General features: G+C 33.7%; 1 protein-coding gene across 11 annotated transcripts in view; it reads right to left on the bottom strand.

The window, feature by feature from the left end:
• ANKRD17 (ankyrin repeat domain 17) overlaps positions 1 to 20,603 on the bottom strand; it is a 159,873-nt gene that overhangs the window by 112,173 nt on the left and 27,097 nt on the right. For 2 of the 11 annotated variants that reach the window (XM_033412521.2, XM_012538166.3), the window contains exon 1: positions 15,331 to 15,475. The exons of the other annotated variants lie outside the window; for them this stretch is intronic. In XM_033412521.2, the coding sequence (XP_033268412.1) occupies positions 15,331 to 15,384 (54 nt within the window). In that variant the 5' untranslated portion in view covers positions 15,385 to 15,475. Of the gene's footprint in view, positions 1 to 15,330; positions 15,476 to 20,603 lie in introns of those variants that run through there. 11 annotated transcript variants of the gene reach the window in all.

The raw sequence follows: 20,603 nt of genomic DNA, 5'->3' as shown, positions 1-20,603 counted from the left end.
GCCATGAAAGATATTTCATTGCAAATTTGCCATAACTTAGTCTATTTTAGTATAATTCTCTCCACAACCCAGAAGTTTAAATATAGTGACTATACGGTTTACAGTTACAACAAAATAACTGGCACTTGACTAAGATTCCCATCTCTTTTAAGACAATGGACAACAGGCAAAGAGGGGTATGATAACTGAAAAGAAAGAAGTGAACACTACTTCTCCATCTTTCCGCTATATCCAGCAGTATTTGAGGAAAACAAAGCAGAGAACTTAAGTCCTATTTAGTTCAGGAGACAAAGACCAGAGGTTGGAGAAGCTGAGAAAACTAAAATTTGTAAGGCAGAAAACTGGAGAGAAGAACCGGGAACAGAACCACTACGGACCTGTAATCTAACAACCACAGGGGCTCCCACAGAGCTGGGATACAAAAGATTCAACCAGACAGAGGAGAGGGATTTCACTGAACACTTGGGGTACTCGGTAGAGAATCCAGAAAGGTCACACATACGAATGAGTAGGGCTTCTCTAACTTTAGAGTATAGAATACTAGATAAGAATGCTTCAAAACAAGCCTCAAAAGAATGAAGCTTATTTGCAAGTAACCTGCTAGCCAAAATTAAATTCAATACTTTTTAAAGGACAATAATATTTAGACATTTGACAATGTTATATCACACTGTCCAACACCAAATAAAAATTACTAGACTTGCAAAGAAGCAAGAAAGTATGTCCTATAACTGGGGGAAAAGAAAACAGATAAACAGAAACAGACCTTAAAATGACAGGCATAGAATTAGCGAACAAGACTCTTAAGCTCTTTAAAATATGCTCAAAGACACAAAGAAAAATGTGAACATATTGAAGACAGAAATAAAAAATATAAAATTGAAAGATCACACAGAATTTCCATAGCTGAAAAACACAGTATTTGTTACTGAAAATTAACTGAATCACACTGCAGAGTAAAGCACCAATGAACCTGAGACAGAGCAATAGAAACTATCCAAACTAAAGCTCAAAGAGAAGAAGACTGAAAAAATGTACAGAGGCAATGCTACCTTTAGCAGGATGTAACAGTGTGTAATTCCGAGGAAGAGAGAGGAAGAGGACAGAAAAAAAAGAATACTTAAAGAAATATTGCTGAGAAATTCTTGAAATGAGAAAAATATAAGCTCACAAATTCAATAAGCTCAACAAATATCAAGCAGGATAAACTCAACAAATTTCAAGCAGGATAAACACAAAGCAAACTGCACCAAGGCATGTAACAATAAACCCACTGAAAATCAATAATAAAGGAAAAAATCTTACAACACCTACAATGCTACATGCAGTGAAAATATCCTTCAAACCTAAGGGGAAATAGATATTTACAGACAAAACCTTAGAAAGTTTGTTGCCAGCAGACCTGCACCATAAGAAACATTAAGGAAAATTATTCAAGTGGATGTAAATTATTCAAGTAGATACCCAATAAAACTGAATTCGTGCAAAGTAATGAAGAACACCAGAGTGATACAAAAATGCGTATCTTTTCCTCATTAAAAAAAATCTTTAAATAATAATAATCTATTCTGGAGATTCACAACATATGTAGAAATAAAATATATGGCAATAATTCCACAAGAGACACAGGAGAGAAATAAAATAAACTGGTATAATATTCCTAACATTATGTGTTAAGTGGCATATTATTATGTGAAGGCAGCTATGGGTTAAAATACGTATACTGCAAACTCTAAAACAACCACCTAAAAATAATAAAAAGAGGTATTAAGGCAACAGAGGTAATAAAGTGGAATACTAAAAATACTCAATCTAATAAAATACATTAACAATGGAAAAAGGGGCAATAACAAATGGGACAAGTAGAAAACAATTAGCAAGATGGTAGACTCAAACATAAAATATTGATAATTACATTTAGTGAAAATGGACCAAATACACTGACTAAAAGGCAAAATTGACAGTCTGGATAAAAAGGCAAGAGATAACTATATGCTGTCTATAAGAAACACACTTTAAATATAAAGACAGAGAGAGGTTAAAAGAATGGAGAAAGATATACCAACAAAGTAGAATCTAGACAAAACAAGGGATACTAACAAAGATAAAGAGGAACATTTAATTACATAAAAGGATCAATTTAGCAAGAAGACATAATAATCCTAAATGTTTATGTACCTCATAACCAACCTCCAAAATATAATGGAGCAAAAACTGACAGATCAGAAAGAAAACACGAGACTCTCCATAATTATAGTTGAAAATTTCAAAACTCATGTCTTAGTAGTTGGTAGACAAGTAGACAGAAAATCAGTCAGGATATAAAAGACTTGAACATTATTAATTAACATAATCGAATTAACATTTATGGTACACTCACCCCAACAACTGCAGAGAATATATTCTTTTTAGGTATGCATGGAATATTTACCAAAATGAACCATATTTTGGACCATAAAACAAGTTTCAATACATTTAAAAGAACTGAAATCAGAGTGCAGTATATTCTCTGGCCACACATAACTGGAAACCTACAACACCCCAACATTTTAGAAATAAAACACTTTTACATAATCCACAGAACCGTTCTCAAAAATAGTTCCTCATCTGAACCACAGATGACCAAAAACGACTTGAATGACTATTTTCTCAATTCTCCCAAGTATGTTATATAAACAGTATCATTATACAGGCACAGGAGAAAAGAGATGTCTTAAGCATTAAAGTGTAATTCTCCCATGAAACCCCAGCTGAGAAAAGAATGAGTCAAATAGGAAATCACAAGGAAAATTATAAAACATTTAGAACTAAGTAATAATGAAAACACAACACATAAAAATGTGTGGTATAACCAGTGTATGAAAAGGAAATTTATAGCTTTTGATACTCACAGTAGAAAAGAAGAAACATTAAAAATGCAAATTATCAATATCAGGATTGAAAGAGGGAAGATTATTACAGATCTTACCGTCATTTAAAGAGTACAAGACTGTTATGAACAACTCTATGTCAATTAATTCAACAACGTAGATTGAAATAGACAAACTCCTTACAATACTTAGAACTATCAAAACTGACAATGAAAAGCTAAACAGCTATATTTCTATCAAAGAAACTGAACTTTTCATTAAAAATTTTCCCACAAATAAAACACTAGGTATAGATGGCTTCACTGGTCAATTCAAACAAGCGTTCAGAAAATAGAAGAGAAAGATATACTTCCAATCACTTTATGAGGCTAACATTTCTCTAATACAAAAATGGTCAAAGGTTTTTTAAGAAAAGAAAACTAAAGACCACTATGCCTTGTGAAGAACAATAATCTTTAATAATATACTAGTAAACCAAAGCCAGCCATATCCAAAAGGGGTCATACATCATGACCAAATGAAGTTTATCCCAAGAATACAAAGTTGGCTTAAAATCCAAGAGTCAATTAATATAATTCACACAATAACAGAATAAAAGAGGAAAATCATAGGATCATCTTAATAGAAACAGATAGAACGCCCGACAATTCAATATCTTTTGAACCTAGGTGCCAAGTTCAGCTCTCACTAACCCACCTTAGAGGTGCTCACAGTACATGTTTTGAGTACAGTTGACCCTTGAACAACACGGTGGGGCGGCGGGCGGTTAGCTGCGCTGACTCCCACGCAGCTGAAAGTCAGAAGCCTTACAGTAGGCCCTCTGTATCCATAGTTCTGCATCTGAGAACCAACTGTTCAACTGCCTGCAGATCATGTAGTATCAATACTTTAGTATGGATTTATTGAAAAAAAATCTATGTATAAGTGGACCTGCCCAGTTCAAGCCTGTGTTGTTCAAGGGTCAACTGTATTATAGTTACATTTTAACATGCTCTTTTTTTTGTCTCCATTGATTCTTTTATTTCATATGTATTTTTGTAAGCCACATAAGTAACTTGGAACAAAGCAGAGAGTTATCAATAAATGTAAAATACCTTATTCAGTGAAATAAACTGAAATGCGTCAACTAAAAAAATATATATATATTATTTTTGATAATAAAAATTCCCAGCAAACTAGGGATAGAAGGGAACATCTCAACCAGATAAGAGAATCAAAAAATGAGTATAGATAACATCATACTTAATTAGGAAAAACTAAACTTTTGCCCCTAACATCAGGAACAAGGCAGTGTTGTCCACAGACCACCAATTCTATTCAGCATTTTATTGGAGGTCCTACCTAGGGCAATAAAGGAAGAAATAAAAAATTAAAGGCATAAAAATAGGGGAGAAAAAACTGACTTAATTTGCAGTGGTGACCATGTATGTAGAAAATCCTACCATCAAACAATCCTGGTAGAACTAGTGAATTTAGCAAGCCAGTAGGATACAAGGTCAATATACAAATGTCCATTGCATTTCTATATATAAGCAACTGCCAAATAAAATATAAAGAATTATCATTCACAATAATTTAACAAAACATAAAACACTTAGGGGATAAAGGACATTAGAATATGCCACCCCAAAATATACCACTTTGGCATAAGGATTATTTTGACTGAAGGCAACTGAGAGGCAGATGCAGAAGGAACTCTATGCCCTACCCTTTTCTGCCTAAAAGAACACAAATGTCCCCTTTGTGAAGCATACCCTCCTGCCCTCTCCCAAACCAGGAAGAGGAGAAAGACTCAATCACTGGAGATGACTCTTCACTGGTGATGGCTCCAACTTAAGTCTGCATAAGAAACTTCAATAAATAATCCTTATCTACCAATTAGTTTTCCCATATAGTTACCTTCCTACAATTTACCACCCTAGAAGCCCAAATTCTTTTTCCTTTGGCTAGTCAGGACACAATTTATCACCCTTTGTTAAAATGGCATATAAGCTCCCAAGCCTAACTGCTTCTTTGGGTTTTCACTTCTTTTCTATGAGGCCCCCCCATGTGCATGTGTAATAAATCTTCTCTCCTGCTAATCTGCTATCAGTTTAATTTGCAGGTCTCAGTCACTGAATCTAAGAGGGTAGAGAAGTTTTTCCTCCCCTACAGGGACAAATTTAACAGAACATCTGCAAGGCCTGAACAGTGAAAACTACACAAAAGTTATGAGATAATTAAAGAAAATGTAAATAAATGGCCATCATGTGGGCCAACATTATACAAAATACATTTCTAAACCTGATATAGCCAAGAAACCATGAGTTTGCAACCTCTGCTCCGGATGTTCTAAATTTTATCCTTGAAACAAACCAGACCACCAGAAAACTGAGTACTCAGGCTACAGTACTATTTTTTTTTAACCCAACTGAATTTTAACAGAAAACCCTTCGCTTACATTCTGTAGAAACAATATAAAGCTTGTTTACTTTTGGAATGATGAAGTTATTTATTACAACAAGCAGTTCCTCCAATACAGGGGCCCAAAGAAAAAAATTTTTTGAGACCTAAATTGCACGAAATATACCAGTTATCCAGATCATGTAGTATGGTTGTGCAGTTTATGAATAACATAAACCTCAAAACTCATCAAGTTTCTAATTTGGCTCTGGTTGCTAGTAAATTCAATCTAAGTCTAGTAATTATATATTGTATATGCTTTTCTGTGTACTACTTTTACCTCTGGTCTTCATTTACTATTTCTGCCTTTTGTATTTTTATTTTTTATAATATATACTTTTATAAGCTACTTCAAATTCTTTTGTGGGATGAAATATCTTTTACATAAATACAGAAGTAATTTTTTTAATTTAAAAAGAGCCAAGGTATCCATATTAAAGAATTTAACATTTACCAAGGACATTACAGAGACATTAAAATATTTTAAATGTACACAGTTTCGCATTACTTTTTAAGAGCAGAAAAGGGTAGTAGACAATCAACTTGAAAGGAAAGCTAGAGAGAGAAAACCCTAGGGAAGGAGTAGGACTTTGAATAATGAATAGATGTTGAAGAGGGTAGCAGGTAAACAATGTAAGTACTAACAGAATATTAGAATACAATGTAAAGGCAAACAATTCATATTAAGTATGGTAAAGATAAAGTTGGGTGGGTATAAGAATGTCAAATAAAAGATAGTTACATGAGAGATACACACCATCATCTCAAACTTTTTGTTTAGACGTTACTGAAGCCACTGTCTTTAGAGTTCTAGTTAAGACTTTTATATCTAGAAGGGATCTTAGAGAAACTATATGGTACAATTTAACTTTAGAAATTAAGAAGCGCGAGAACAAAAAAAAAATTATTTCAAGTAATATACGAAGACTCTAAGTCTTAGAACTCCAACCTACTGATCACCTGGGTTGATTTCAGTAATGTGATTAACTTTTAGTTCTTCTTCCTCATTCCATGTATATACCTAACCAAAGCTAAGAGTTCAAAGAACTTCCCAAGAGAAAAAGATAGGAGGGTAATTCCTTCACTGTATAACTCAAATTAAAATGACAGGGCTTCCCTGGTGGTACAGTGGTTGAGAATCTGCCTGCTAATGCAGGGGACACGGGTTCGAGCCCTGGTCTGGGAGGATCCCACATACCGCGGAGCAACTGGGCCCGTGAGCCACAACTACTGAGCCTGCACGTCTGGCGCCTATGCTCCGCAACAAGAGAGGCCGCGATAGTGAGAGGCCCGCGCACCCAGATGAAGAGTGGCCCCCGCTTGCCACAACTAGAGAAAGCCCTGGCACAGAAACGAAGACCCAACACAGAAAAAATAAATAAATTAATTAGTAAACTCCTACCCCCAACATCTTCTTAAAAAAAAAAAAAAAAAGAAACAAGCATTTACTGTGTTCAAGATACAATGTTAAGTCACGGAAGACACCAAGAATAAAACTATACACAGAAAATCATATAATAACACTATAAGCTCAAGACAATGAAAAAGGAAGCCTATTAAATATACTCTAGAAATACTTAAAAATCAATGTCAATATAATTCAGCATTCTCACTTACCTATCACACTTTATAAAAGATATATTCTTTGTAATTCATAAAATATTTACAGAATGATGATCCACCTGACAAGATTTTTTTCAAATGACATTTATAGGGCTTAATCTTTTGTTTTTTTAAATAAATAAAATTTCATAGAAGAAAGCAATTTTCCATCTACTATTATCACCATTTACTTTATTTCATAGATAAAACCAAGAAAATCAGGAAAAAGAAACTGAGAAAGATATTTTGGGAAGATAACAAATATTGTACAAATGTGACAAAATAATACAAAGGAAAACTTTCCAATGTCTGTGAACACTTAAACACCAGCACAAGTTTTTGGAAAATCTTAACCAGTATTTCCTATGGAACATAAGAATTCAGAAACTGTATTTCTCAAACTTGCTTAAACAGTTCATACAAATACATGTTGATCTTTTTATGATGACAGTGCATAAATTACAAATGTAGAACATGTGACAAAGACTAGGGAAATGGCAACAGGACAAATTCAAGGTTAAAACCAGTTAAGGATAAACACTAGTTAGACAAAGGAGAAGGTCAACAAATGAGAAGGTCTGTAATCAAGGAGCTAGGCTTATTCAAACATCAAGTAGAAGAGCAGAATCTAGACCATCTGTAGCAGGAATAAGAAATCAAAATAAAGTGGGCAGCAGGTATCAAAACTAAGAGAAAGAGGCTAAATGATAAAAGGTCTGAGACTAAAGAAGGAATTCAGAGAGCAGAAAACACCAACAAGCAGTTTAACACTGGCTCAACATTGTTCCTCATCTCAACAGTCCCTTGGAATTTGGAGTTTGGGAGAAGAGTTGCAGCACTTAAGAAGCGTAAAGACAGAGATGTGCAGATGTAACTGACCATCTTTTCCTATGGGACCACATGATTTCAGTGCCAATTTCAAAATTAAATTGTGGCAAAAACACAGTACATATAAATACAAGAGGAAAGTATGAAGTAGATTTTAAATGACTTAATTTGCTACTATGCAAAGGAATTTGAAACAGCTTAGTCTTTGGATAACCAAGATATATATTATCTTAATCTCATTTTTCATTTTCATAGACAATATAAAATAGAACTAGTCTCAAAGAAAGAACTTCTGTGACTGCATGAAAACCAGCTGGCCCCTGTGACAGAATATAGAAAAGAAGCCTAAAACCTTCAAAAAGAAAAATATTCAAATTTGACAAATACTTCATATACTTGTTTCTACTAGCTAAGATAGGAATATTCAAATAGTTATAATTGATAAAGTCCTTTCCTAATCATTTAGAACTGTAACATATGACATTTGATGAAATTTATAACCCATTCAAGTTTTTAATTATCCTTACCAAAATCAAAAGTGTTACTTACAGAATGTTATTCCTCAAGCAAAACCACTTTCTACTTATGTCTAGCTTCTTTCACTCACTATTTGACTCGGGAATCCTCAAAATCCTTTTTCATAAATTCTGAATGACTAATCTAGGGCTTATAATTGTAAAGCAGTATTTAAATTTTTTTCTACAAAATGTTTCCCATGTCTTAAATCTGCTACATTGTAGTTGAAGGAAAAAGAAACCTAGAAAGAGTGACAAAGTGATTAGAGAAGTTGGGACTATGTGATAAATTAAGAAATTTGATAAAATGGTAAAAGAAAACATTTTAATCAAATAGACTTAAATCTAAATCTTAGTTTTATGCCATTACTGACTGTAAAGTTGGGCAATATTCTAAACCAGCAGTTATTCAGGTATGGTCCACAGGATCCATGGGGATCCTCAAGACTCTTTCAGAGGGTCTCTGAAGTTAAAACTATTTTTATAATACAGTACTAAAATGTTATTTGCCTGTTTCACTGTGTTGACACTTGTACTGATGATACAAAAGTAATGGTGGGTAAAACTGCTGTTTCCTTTACACAAATCATGGCCATATCATGAATCATCATATTCTTCTGTCATGCACTCATAATTAAATGAAGGAAAAAAAAAGGTGAGTTTCCATTATGAAGCAGTAAAAAGTACTAATTTTTAAATTTTCAACCTTGAGTATATTACTTTTTAATATTCTGTGTAACAAAATGGGAAACATTTCTGCTGCATACCAAGGTACTGTAGTTGTCTCAAGAAAACACATATAAATGTGAGCTAAACCAATAGTTTTTTTCACGAACACCAATATCATTTCAAGGAAAACAACTCACTTTCTTTGTCATCAGTGATAAGCTTTCAAGTATACATTACAATTTTGGAAAACATATCTGTCATCAAATGTGACAGCTTCCCACTTTTTTACTTTTCTAAGGACAACAGTGGTGATGATATTAGCAAATGTTATTACTGCAGAATAAAATGCAGCAATATTTGGAAGTCAGTAAATCAGTATTTTCCAATTGCCAATGTATGGCGCTACAAAATCATGCACCAAGAGATCTATTCAAAACACACAAAAAAACAGTGGGTTTTAATTGAACAGAGTTCAGAAAATTCATTGATAATGTTTCAGATTACACACTGCAACTGACCTCCAGGAAACCCCCATTTGAGTAGTTTTAGGAGTGGTATCAAAGAAGAATATCCACAATTATCAAAAGGGTTATTAAAATATTCTTCCCCTTTTTTAACCCTCATATAAACGTGACATTTTCTTCTTAGACTTCCTCCAAAATAATGCATTGCAACAGACTGAATATAAAAGCAGATATATGAGTCCCGTTATCTTCTATTAAGCCAGACTTAAAAGATATTTGTAAAAATGTAAAATAAGGCCATTCTTCTCAGTTGTTTTTCTTTTGGATAACAGGCTTTTTTTAATAAAATTATGTTAACATGTAATGACACAATCCCTCTGTATAATAACTTAAATTTTCAACAAATTGTAACTAATGTGGTCAATTTCTATTGCCACCATAAAATTATGTGGGCATCCTACGTACAACATATACCTATCTATTGACATATAGCCAGTTAGTTAGAAGCGTGATTCCATCCAAGACCAATATTAATGGCCAATATTAATCTAACCACTCATTAAACCAAAAGTTATCTCACATACATTTACAAACACCTCCTGAAAGACGTTTGTCTTGGCAAATCTGGAAGCTATATATTAAAACCGAACCAATGATTAAGCAGGACTTTGATACTCAGCAAGTTTGTAGTGATCAAGTCATTTCACATCAGACTGAGTTCTTCAGTCAAGGGTCAGAACAGGGCCCCCAACAATTCAGAACCAGGAAAAGTGCCAATGTTGCTACATGTATATGCAGGTAATACATGATGTAGACTTTTCCTAATGCAAGCTGCACAGCATCCTCCACATTAACCACTGGACTATGTTGGATTAATGTGGGACCAGTGGCATTTGGATGACCCTGCCTTTACTCTCATGTGAGAGTAATAACAGATTAATTCACATACCTCTAGTTATACTATCTTTTTGCAAGCTGTTTGAAGCCTTTATACTCCACTAAAATATCAGTCTTCTTTAGAGGGATTATTAACTAACATAAGTGTATCTCTTAGTCATCTTCTACTACTCCTATATGCATTCTCCCAAAGTTGGTGTGTGAAAGCAATGCTGCAACTTCTGCCCCTCTGTTCAAGATAGACTCGACTTTCAAATAAGAGTATTCATAAAGCATAATATAGCAGGGACATGAATGTGTGTATGCAGAGTATATGTAAGCATATATCTGAGTGTGTTGCATGAAAATACACATATATACATAAGAGTATTCATAAAGCATAATGTAGCATGAACATGGATGTGTGTATACAGAGTATATGTAAGCATATATGTGAGTGTGTTGCATGAACATACACATACATACATGCACATTATGTATAGCAACATACTGACTGAATTGGTAATAGAAAAATCTTTACAGATAAAAAGATGAAAATGGGATCTAGGGGACTTTCCAGACAGCCTGACATTCATAAATAGGCATAACAATTAGATAAGCACAAAAAAGATAACGTAAAGGTGCTTAAAGAAAGATATTTGCGTACTAAAAAATTCAGAATGCTAAAAACATGGGTTTCAAACTATTCAGATGAACAAATGAAGTAAAATACTAGTATTCGAATACAAATCTATACACATCCTGAATCCAAGAATGTTTAAATACCAATGACAGACATTCTATCTTCCGAATTTTTACTTTTATGAAGCAAAGTTAGCTGGACTAATAAGCTCATTGAATTTCAAGTGCCTAGCATGTTAAAGATGCTCAATGCTGGAGCGAAATTATAAGATTCAATCTGCCCCAAATGTCTAATCTTTCCAAAGACTCTTAATGAATGGAAAATGTTACTTACATTAATTCAAATAATTTACATATTTAGCTAAACTTTTCTGTCTCCAGATCAAATTATATTTATGTCCTAAGAGTAACTCCAACTATTCCTAGTGAAAAATGTCACCAGTATTATACTAACTATATAGATACAGAACTTTAGAAATCCATGGAAGACTTACTGATAAAATATATAAATGATGTGCATTACATAAGCCAATCTATTTTATAGACTAAAAAGAAATATAGGAAGTAACTGTCAAAAGAGTCTACTTCACAGAGATTTTATATCATTACTAAAAATAATTTTTATGATAAATAGCAAATGGACTTCCCCTGTTTAGACGAAAATACACTATTTACCACTAGTCCATAATGGTGACAAATCAAAAGGAAACAATAGTGTCCCTGTGACTCTTTCAAGCTTATTTTATTAAAAACCCTCTGATGTCAAGATAAATACAGAGAAAGAAATGGTTCCATAATAAACCTACTTAATATGTTTAAATCTGCCCCTTAATTTAGTTACACCCTAAACAGTTCAGCCAAATCCTCAACCACTGAATCTCTAAGGAACAACGATAGAGATTTAAGGCTTTTAGATTATGCATTACAACCTGTCAAATCAAGTACAGATGAAGCTAGAAACTGGCTCTAGCTGACAAAGGAACAAGATTGGGCATGAGAGTTATTATACTTAACACTGTAAATATTTTTTTTTGGGGGGTACACGGGCCTCTCACTGTTGTGGCCTCTCCCGTTGTGGAGCACAGGCTCCGGACGCGCAGGCTCAGCGGCCATGGCTCATGGGCCCAGCTGCTCCGCGGCATGTGGGATCCTCCCGGACCGGGACACGAACCCATGTCCCCTGCATAGGCAGGCGGACTCTCAACCACTGCGCCACCAGGGAAGCCCTGTAAATATTTTTATTTTCAAAAACTTGCTACTTTTTTAAAGGAAAAATACATCAAGTGCTACAACCTGAAGAAAGTATTTTGAATTTGATTAAAATTAAAAGATTTGTGAAAATTTCTCATTTCTAAAGCAATTCTTATAGAAAAACCACTAAACATGGTTCAAATAGAAACAATGAAACCAGAATATATAGTAATCAAGATTCTGAAATGAACTTTCATATGTTTTATGTTTTCATATTTAAAAAGCTTATGTATAAACTTAAGGTTTATATACACAGCACTTGGTCACACAAATTTGGAATATACCCTTCCAAAAAAAGTTTGGAGGACTTTTTCTTCTTACTGATCTTTCTGAGTACTAAGATTCATTATTATATATGACTTAGAGGAAGAACATCAAAATTCTAAAATTATAATCAGCAAAAATAACATAAGCAATACAAAAAAAGAGATATTTACGTAGGCTCCCAGCCCTTTTCCATCATCTGTATTTGGCTATTTTCCTGAGTATTAGTTAAGGTGGGCAAAAGGAACAGAAACACTTTGACTACTTTGGTTTGGAGAAGAAAATTACTGACTGGATTATTTGCATAATTAAAACAAACAAGTTATTCTATTAAATCCATTATCTTGGAGAGCTGAGAAGCAATGATATAAGTTGAAATCAAGCTTTTCCAGTTTTACTATAAGTTTTAGAAACTTACAGTATTTTACTCAAGATTTTGATGATCATCTAAAAATTGAGGTTAAATACACAGGGGTATATATAATAAACAATCACAATTTAAAAGGTAAACCATAGCATTATGAGAATTAATCTGCACTAATTCACTGATATTGATTTTGTTTTCCTTTTATTAAAACTTAAATAAAAGCACCTTTTAAAAATGTAAGATTCAAAAGACCAAGTTACATTCAAAGAAGAAAAAAATAGCAGGAATTCAATGTTTAATATAAATAATCAAAAATCTATATAAAATTCCAGATGCTCAATAAACAGTCATAAAGATGAAAATTATGGTGACAAACTTCACATATTAGAAGTTTGTTTGGCTCAATATTAGATACAATAATAAAACTGTCAATGTGACATATAGATGAACTTCATTATTAGATATTTACACAAGGAGCTAACCCATTAAAAATTTTTTTCTAGGAAGTTCACTGTATAAAATATATCTATCCACTTGCAATATGAGGTACTTTAGAATATGGTATATTTAGCTTCAGAGTTAGCAAGTCTATTCTTTTTAAACTTTTATTTTTAGCGTTAGGTCATTATGAGCACTTTTAATTTTGGAAAAGAATATTTTATTACTAGTTGGAAAATTTTCACTTCTAGTCTGCCAGTAACTGACAAATACTCAGTTAAATAAAATAATATTAAATAAAGAGAAAACTCACTTAGTATGGTTTAATGCGACAGGTGTATAGGAACCAAATTAAGAGAAACTGAAAACTAGGACAAACAATAAAAATTACAGAGGTAAAATAACCTCTGTAACTAACTAGTGACTATGAACAAATTAGGCAACATAAAATCTTAACATGACATTAAACACTTCTGTGTTTAGTGGGAATAATGAAAAGCCAATTTTTAAGATAGTATTAGAAAAAACCTATACTTAAGGCATAAAACTATGCCCAAGTGGGTTTTCCCAGAAAATAAGTAAGACTTCTAAAATCTGTCATATGCTGAAATTTTAAATGACCAAAGAAAATATATAAATTTACTGAAATCTATAAGGTACGCTTCTTTTAAAATCCAAAGCAAAATTTTTAAAAAGCAAATAAATATGTCCCACTAGAACTTTATAATTAGACTTGTTTAATCTGAACCACTAATAGTCATGTGACCACTGCTAATTATTGAAGTGCCTTGATGAAAGTATATATCACTATTTATAAGATACACCATACCACTTCTAAGGAGACTCACTAATTCTATCAAAATATAAAAAAGAAAAAGAAATGAAAAGAATGGAAATTAACCAGAGAATTCAACTCAGACAATAGCTCTTAGGAGAGGGGTAAAGAGTATGTTGGCAGGTGTCTGCAAGGAGCTAGATAATACAATGGAATCAGTTTTCATTCTGCAGAACAACCATGAGACTTGCTGCAATGTCAGCTCCAAGCATACACTGAGGGACTCCAGAAAATGCTCATTGATCATGCAGCACTTTATAATGCGCATAGGCTTTTTTCTCTTGTTAACCCCGCCTAGCTTCCCTTTGCAGCTTATTCTCCCAAGCCCTCTCCCCCTAACAAATTCTCTTCCTGAAGATAGTAAAATATTTAACGAATTATCTTAACAGTCTAAGTATTAGGAATACCACTCACCATCATGAAAATTAGACTTTTTTTTAATGGGGGGGAACCCTACAACCCCCAAAATAAGAAAATGGGATTTAAATATCTATATATCTATAAATACAAATATTTGATGGTATATTACATCCAAGGCCAAAACCAATTATAGTTTCACTTTGACATGTATTTTCTTGAACTGATTTATACGCAAATAGGTTCTATAACACTGACACAAACAGGAAAAAAAAGAAAACATAATTTAAAATTCTCATGACTCAAAATGCAGATTTTTGTGAGCTCTCAAGCATTAGTTAAATTTTACAGTCTTTTAATTTTTAATTTAATAATTTTATAATGAAGTCACATGAAAAACCTAGAAGCAGAATGTACCAGCTAAATTAAGCAATTAGATTAATATATATGCTTAATTTTACCCTAGAAACTAAAATAACCAGCTGTTTTTAATAGTTAACTGCAAGCAGAGTTTTGGGCTTAGATATGTAAATGAATTCTAAGACATACGATACTAAACCTACTCAAAGCTGCTTTGCAGACCCCACCTTCTAATGAGTTAATCTAAAGGTCACCACCAGCACAAGGCTTTTTATTAAGTCCGAGGCCCTTCCTTTCTTTTTCTTTTTTCCCCTATCAAACATATATCTACAATTTACAAAACATTAGGTTTAAACAAAATAAGGTTTTAGTAATCATGTGAACTAGATTGGCACATTCTCACACAGAATAAGGTCTGACCGTATCTTGCTTTTATGCTCTGCCTCTCTTTGCTCTCTCCTCTAATCTATTCATCTGTAAAATAATTCTGGCAGATAAGATTTCTTTGTTCAGATTTCAACTTTCATTTCATTTACAAACCTAGCCCTACCTCAAGAATGTCTTCTAGAACATATGCTTCCATTTCAGCCGCTGTCTCCACCATGTTTTATCAAACTGCCATGTTTCTTACTGCACTATGATTAGATCATTGCCAGCAGGAACACTCCTCTGTGTCAGCAAGGGAACAGGAAATGGAATGTTCTATTACATGCCTAAAGCAGCTTAGCTGTTCACTAGCCAGGCATCTACCAAAAGAGCAGGGGGTGACTCACTGTGTATTTTTTAAAGATACAGAAGCTCTATTCCAAAGCAAACTTCTGTCAAGTAATTTCAACAGGCAAAATAAAGTCTCTTATTTTACCATTTCAAATTTTAAAACTCTAAAATTTCAAAAAAGAAATAATAACATTTTTTTAAAACCTATTTAAACACGTCTGGCTTCCTGGTTGAACAAAAGAAGTTGAAGTGGGTTACGTAGCAATTTATCCTTAGTAAAGCCTTGTAGTAAGATTAATGGCTGTATCAAATACGCAAAGAAGGATGCAAGGTAATACCAAATCAGGAATTTGTTACATCAGCCATATGTATTATGTAACACATATATTACAGGTGCTGACTTGAGGGTGCCGAAAGTAATAATTTAATGTAGTTTTTTAATGGTAAACTGGTTTTCTATAAACTAATCTGTTTGGAAATATCTAAGAGAAATGAGATTAACATTCAACAGATTTACAATCACTGAAGCAAACCATAACACATCACGGTTATATGCATTTTCTAGGAATGTCTTTAACCTCATTTACTAACCAAAGAAATGGCCTCCCCCCCACCTTATCATAAATACTACAAGAGACTAAAATATTTCAGATGAATGAAATTCAGAAACACTGTTTCTGTATCATTTAATAGCAAATAAAGCGGGTGAGTAACAGTAGAGCTAATTTTATATTTATCACTGTAATTGACCCTCACTTTAGTAAAATTTTTTACTTTGTCAAATTTCTTCCTTATATAATATATAATATACAAAATGCAATGGGAGAGGAACAATGTTTTGTGCTCTGCAGTATTAACAAAATAACCCTGTACTTGTGAGAGTACCATACAAACTGAACTTGAAGTGATCCCTCAATTAGGTTAACCAATCTAATTATAACTCTAAGGTGAACAGTTCTTCTAGTCTAAATTTTCCTAACCTAACTAGAGAAAGTGAATTTTTTAAAGGAAAGGAAAACGACAGGGAAGACCATTCACATATGGTCAAATCTCAGTGATGATATGAATGGCCTTTCCAGTAATGTCTCCTCAAAGTGATGCCATGTTTTAGTAGAAAGATTTTGTAATTCTCTTGGGCCTTAGTTTACTTATCTGTAAAAAGGGATAACATTCACTCAACAATGGATTTTCTATTGTATATCAGAAACTGTCCTGGGTACAGTCAACAAAACAGATAAAATTTCTTCTAAACAGGTTTATGAGAAGATTAAATGAGATAAAGTATCTACTACTCAGTTTCTGATATTTAGGAGACATCCTCACTGTGTCAGGCAATATACAAGTCATTGTTTTTCAAATAAACATGTTATTTAACCCTCACAATACCCTAGGTGATAATAATTCAAAATAATAACATTAATAATTACCTTGTGCTTACTATATGTGATACACCACTTTAAGTGCCTTGTATATATTAACTCATTAAATCTCACAATAATCCTAAAAGAAAGGTAGCTACTATTATCTCCATTCTGGAAACTGAGGTACACAGAAGTTAAGCAACTTCCCCAACTTACTCGCAACTAAGCTAATTAAGAAGCTAAGATATGGACCCAGGTACTTGACTCCAGAGTCTGTCCTCTGAACCATCTACTATACTTCCTCCAGATGATATGACCCTCATTTTACGGATGAGAAAATCAAGCCACAGACAGTACATAGTTATATAGCAGAGTTGAGATTCAAACCCAGAAGGGTCTGACTTCAAAGGATGTGTGAAATTAATGGAAAACAAATGATATTAAAAATGTTTTCCCTCAGACCATATACAGCGCTTTCATTTATATATAAGTGTGTCTGGTATTTGGAGGTTCTCAAACAAAATAATATCCATTGTTAAGACACAGCTTATGAAGAACCAGAAAACTGATCTTACTATTTTCCTCCTTCCAGCTCAATCCGTTCCATACTTCAAATAAACTGCTTCATCCTTAGATTAGAAGAAGTCATCAACGAAGTTTCTGTTTCTCAAACCTTCTTCCAACAGAAGCAAGTAATGGTAGATTTGAATTCAAGGAACTCATATGTTCATACATTCTTATTTCCCATAAGCCAAGAACAGGCTTTCCAACTTTGACAAGAAATCGGGCCCCCTAAGATTCAAGTCAATCAAACCATTCACTGTCTCCTTCCCTCCTGTTCTAGGATTATACAGTGCTTCCCTTATGTTTTCTGACATATACTGTTAAGTTTTTAGTAATAAAGATGTGATTATGGCTTTCTTACAGAATTACAGATATTTATATATCATTTATCATGTCTCTCCCTTACGGATCACAAGCTTGATGAAAGCAGGCAATGCTCTGTTTGCCAAGGTATACCCAGGGCCAGCACAGTCTCTGGCATAGAGCAAGGACTTAAGTATTTGTTGATTAAATAACAAATGCATGAATATAGGAATCATCTGATATCCAGATTTGTATCCTAATCCCTTTTAAATTATTGCTACCACTAGGAATTATTTCTGATGACAAGAACATGTGTTCTGTGACTATTATCTTTAGGTCACTGAAATAAGATATTAGAAATGTTGAATATAAACAGAATCTGTATTTGAGAATTTCTGTAATTCTTTTTTTTTTAATATATTTATTTATTTATTTTTGGCTGCATTGGGTTTTCGTTGTTGAGCGCGGGCTTTCTCTAGTTGCAGTGATGGGGGCTACTCTTCATTGTGGTGGGTGGGCTTCTCATTGCCGTGGCTTCTCTTGTGGAGGAGCACGGGCTCTAGGCACACGGGCTTCAGTAGTTGTGGCACGCAGACTCAGTAGTTGTGGCTCGCGGGCTCTAGAGCACAGGCTCAGTAGTTGTGGCGCACGGGCTTCGCTGCTCCACAGCATGTGGGATCTTCACAGACCAGGGATTGAACCCGTATCCCCTGCACTGGCAGGCGGATTCTTAACCACTGCGCCACTAGGGAAGTCCCTGTAATTCTTTGTTATACAGCAAAGTAATTATTTATTCTTAATTTTATTTTCTGGTTCTTTTGTTAATATGAGGACCTATGCCACAGCATAGGATACTTTGGGCAAAAGGGTGTGTGAAAGGAGATTCATATACATCTGCTATAAGACCCTACATCCTAATAGTAAGCCACTTTCCTTCTAGTTCAACCTCAATTTGTAGGCAAAAAAACCTGTTTTCCCATTTGCCTAAAATGGATTTCAAAATCTTTAATTTTCACCTATGGCAAAAGCATTAAAGCGTAAATGATAGTTAACCTACTTACAGTTACGCAAACAAATACAAACTAACAGATGTAAGTGACTTAAATCATAAAGGAAAATACTTACTACAATAAGAAGATTCAAACGTCCAAAGTGAAGAGAAAAGCCTCCCATAAAAAGTGGGGGAAAAGGACAGAAGAAGCTTAATAAATACCAAGACTGCATAAAGGAATCTTCTGAAAGTTACAATTTTATTTAGGACCAGCACTGATTTCTTTGAACGAGGAGCAAAGAAACCAAACACACACACACACACACACACACACACACACACAGAGAAATATGTTGACAAGCAAGCAACCCTATTTTGTATGGTTTAACATTTTGTTGATGTTTGTTCCTCCACATAAAACATTTTTTTTTCAATCAAATATTCCTTGTAAAGAAGTTCTGCTCCCATCAAATATTTTTTTCTATTTAGGGAAGGGCGAGACTTATCAAAATCCACATTTTCAAACAAAACAAGGACAAATAATTGGTTGCAGCATAAATATAATTATTTCACCCGCCTACATAAAAACAAACTACTAGGAAAACAAAATCTGAACCAACTTCACCTCTCAAAATGTGTGAAATGTAGTCATTACTTTATAACATCTCTCTTTTTCTCTTTTCTACTCCGTAAGTTATATTTCAGCAGAAATGTAAAATAGCCTGGACCAAGCATAAGTGACATACATACATTAAAGAGTTAAACAGAATTTAAATTAAAAGGATAACAAAATATGGTCAAATTTCTGATACCCTATATACATTATTAAAATAACTCTATCACCATGAATTTACCTTATATTTCTCCTAAACCAAATCATGCCACAATATGACTGGGGGTTCTCGATATATGTCTTTTTTTTTTAACTTATTTATTTTATTTTTTTTAGTTTTGGCTGCGTTGGGTCTTCGTTGAGGTGCATGGGCACAGGCTCTAGGCACGTGGGCTTCAGTAGTTGTGGCTCACAGGCTCTAAAGTGCAGACTCAGTAGTTGCAGTACACGGGCTTAGTTGCTCCATGGCATGTGGGATCTTCCCGGACCAGGACTCGAACCCATGTCCCCTGCATTGGCAGGCGGATTCTTAACCACTGCGCCACTAGGGAAGCCCTCGATATATGTCTAATGTAGCACAGTAATATTCTTTTCATTACCACCACAGATTACTTTCTTTTTTAAAAAAAACTATGGTTTTTATCTGCAAAGTAATACATGTACATGGAAAACATTCCTATATAAAAGAGAACATAGGGAAAAGTAAACCTATCTCTCACCAACTCCTAAAAGCACAACTAGTGTATTCTTCCAGAAATAACCTACATATATAAAGCTTATCTTAGTGTAGATTATTTTTTATACAAATGGAAGCATATTGTACATACTTTTCTTCATCTCCATTTTAAAAATGTAATACTCCATAACTGTTTCAGATTAGTACATGTATCTCTCTCTTTGATTGTGATAGTTGCTCAAATTTTCACTAAAAAACTATACTATAATTTATTTAATCAGTTCCCTTTTGGTGGGCATTTGTGTTGCTTCAACATTTCACAATACTGCAATGAACATGCCCCAAAAAAAGGGCACACATACTCTGCACATACCTGAATATAACTGTACTGTAAATTTCTTGATGGGTACATGTATTTAAAACTTTATGTTACCAAATTGCCCTCTAAGGTTGAATTTACACTCTGACAGTGAATGAGACTGCCTGCTTCCCTACAAATAGTAAGTATTAATGATACAAAGTCTATTAAGTGAAACCCAGATCAGAAATAAGCATGTTTTAAAACATGATTCTAGATTTATCCTTACTCCCTCATCAT

Source organism: Orcinus orca, chromosome 4 (assembly GCF_937001465.1).
Source record: "Orcinus orca chromosome 4, mOrcOrc1.1, whole genome shotgun sequence".
In the NCBI taxonomy this organism is placed as follows: Eukaryota; Metazoa; Chordata; class Mammalia; order Artiodactyla; family Delphinidae; genus Orcinus; species Orcinus orca.
Note: the sequence above shows the minus strand (reverse complement) of the source record. Positions and strands in the feature narration are given on the sequence as shown.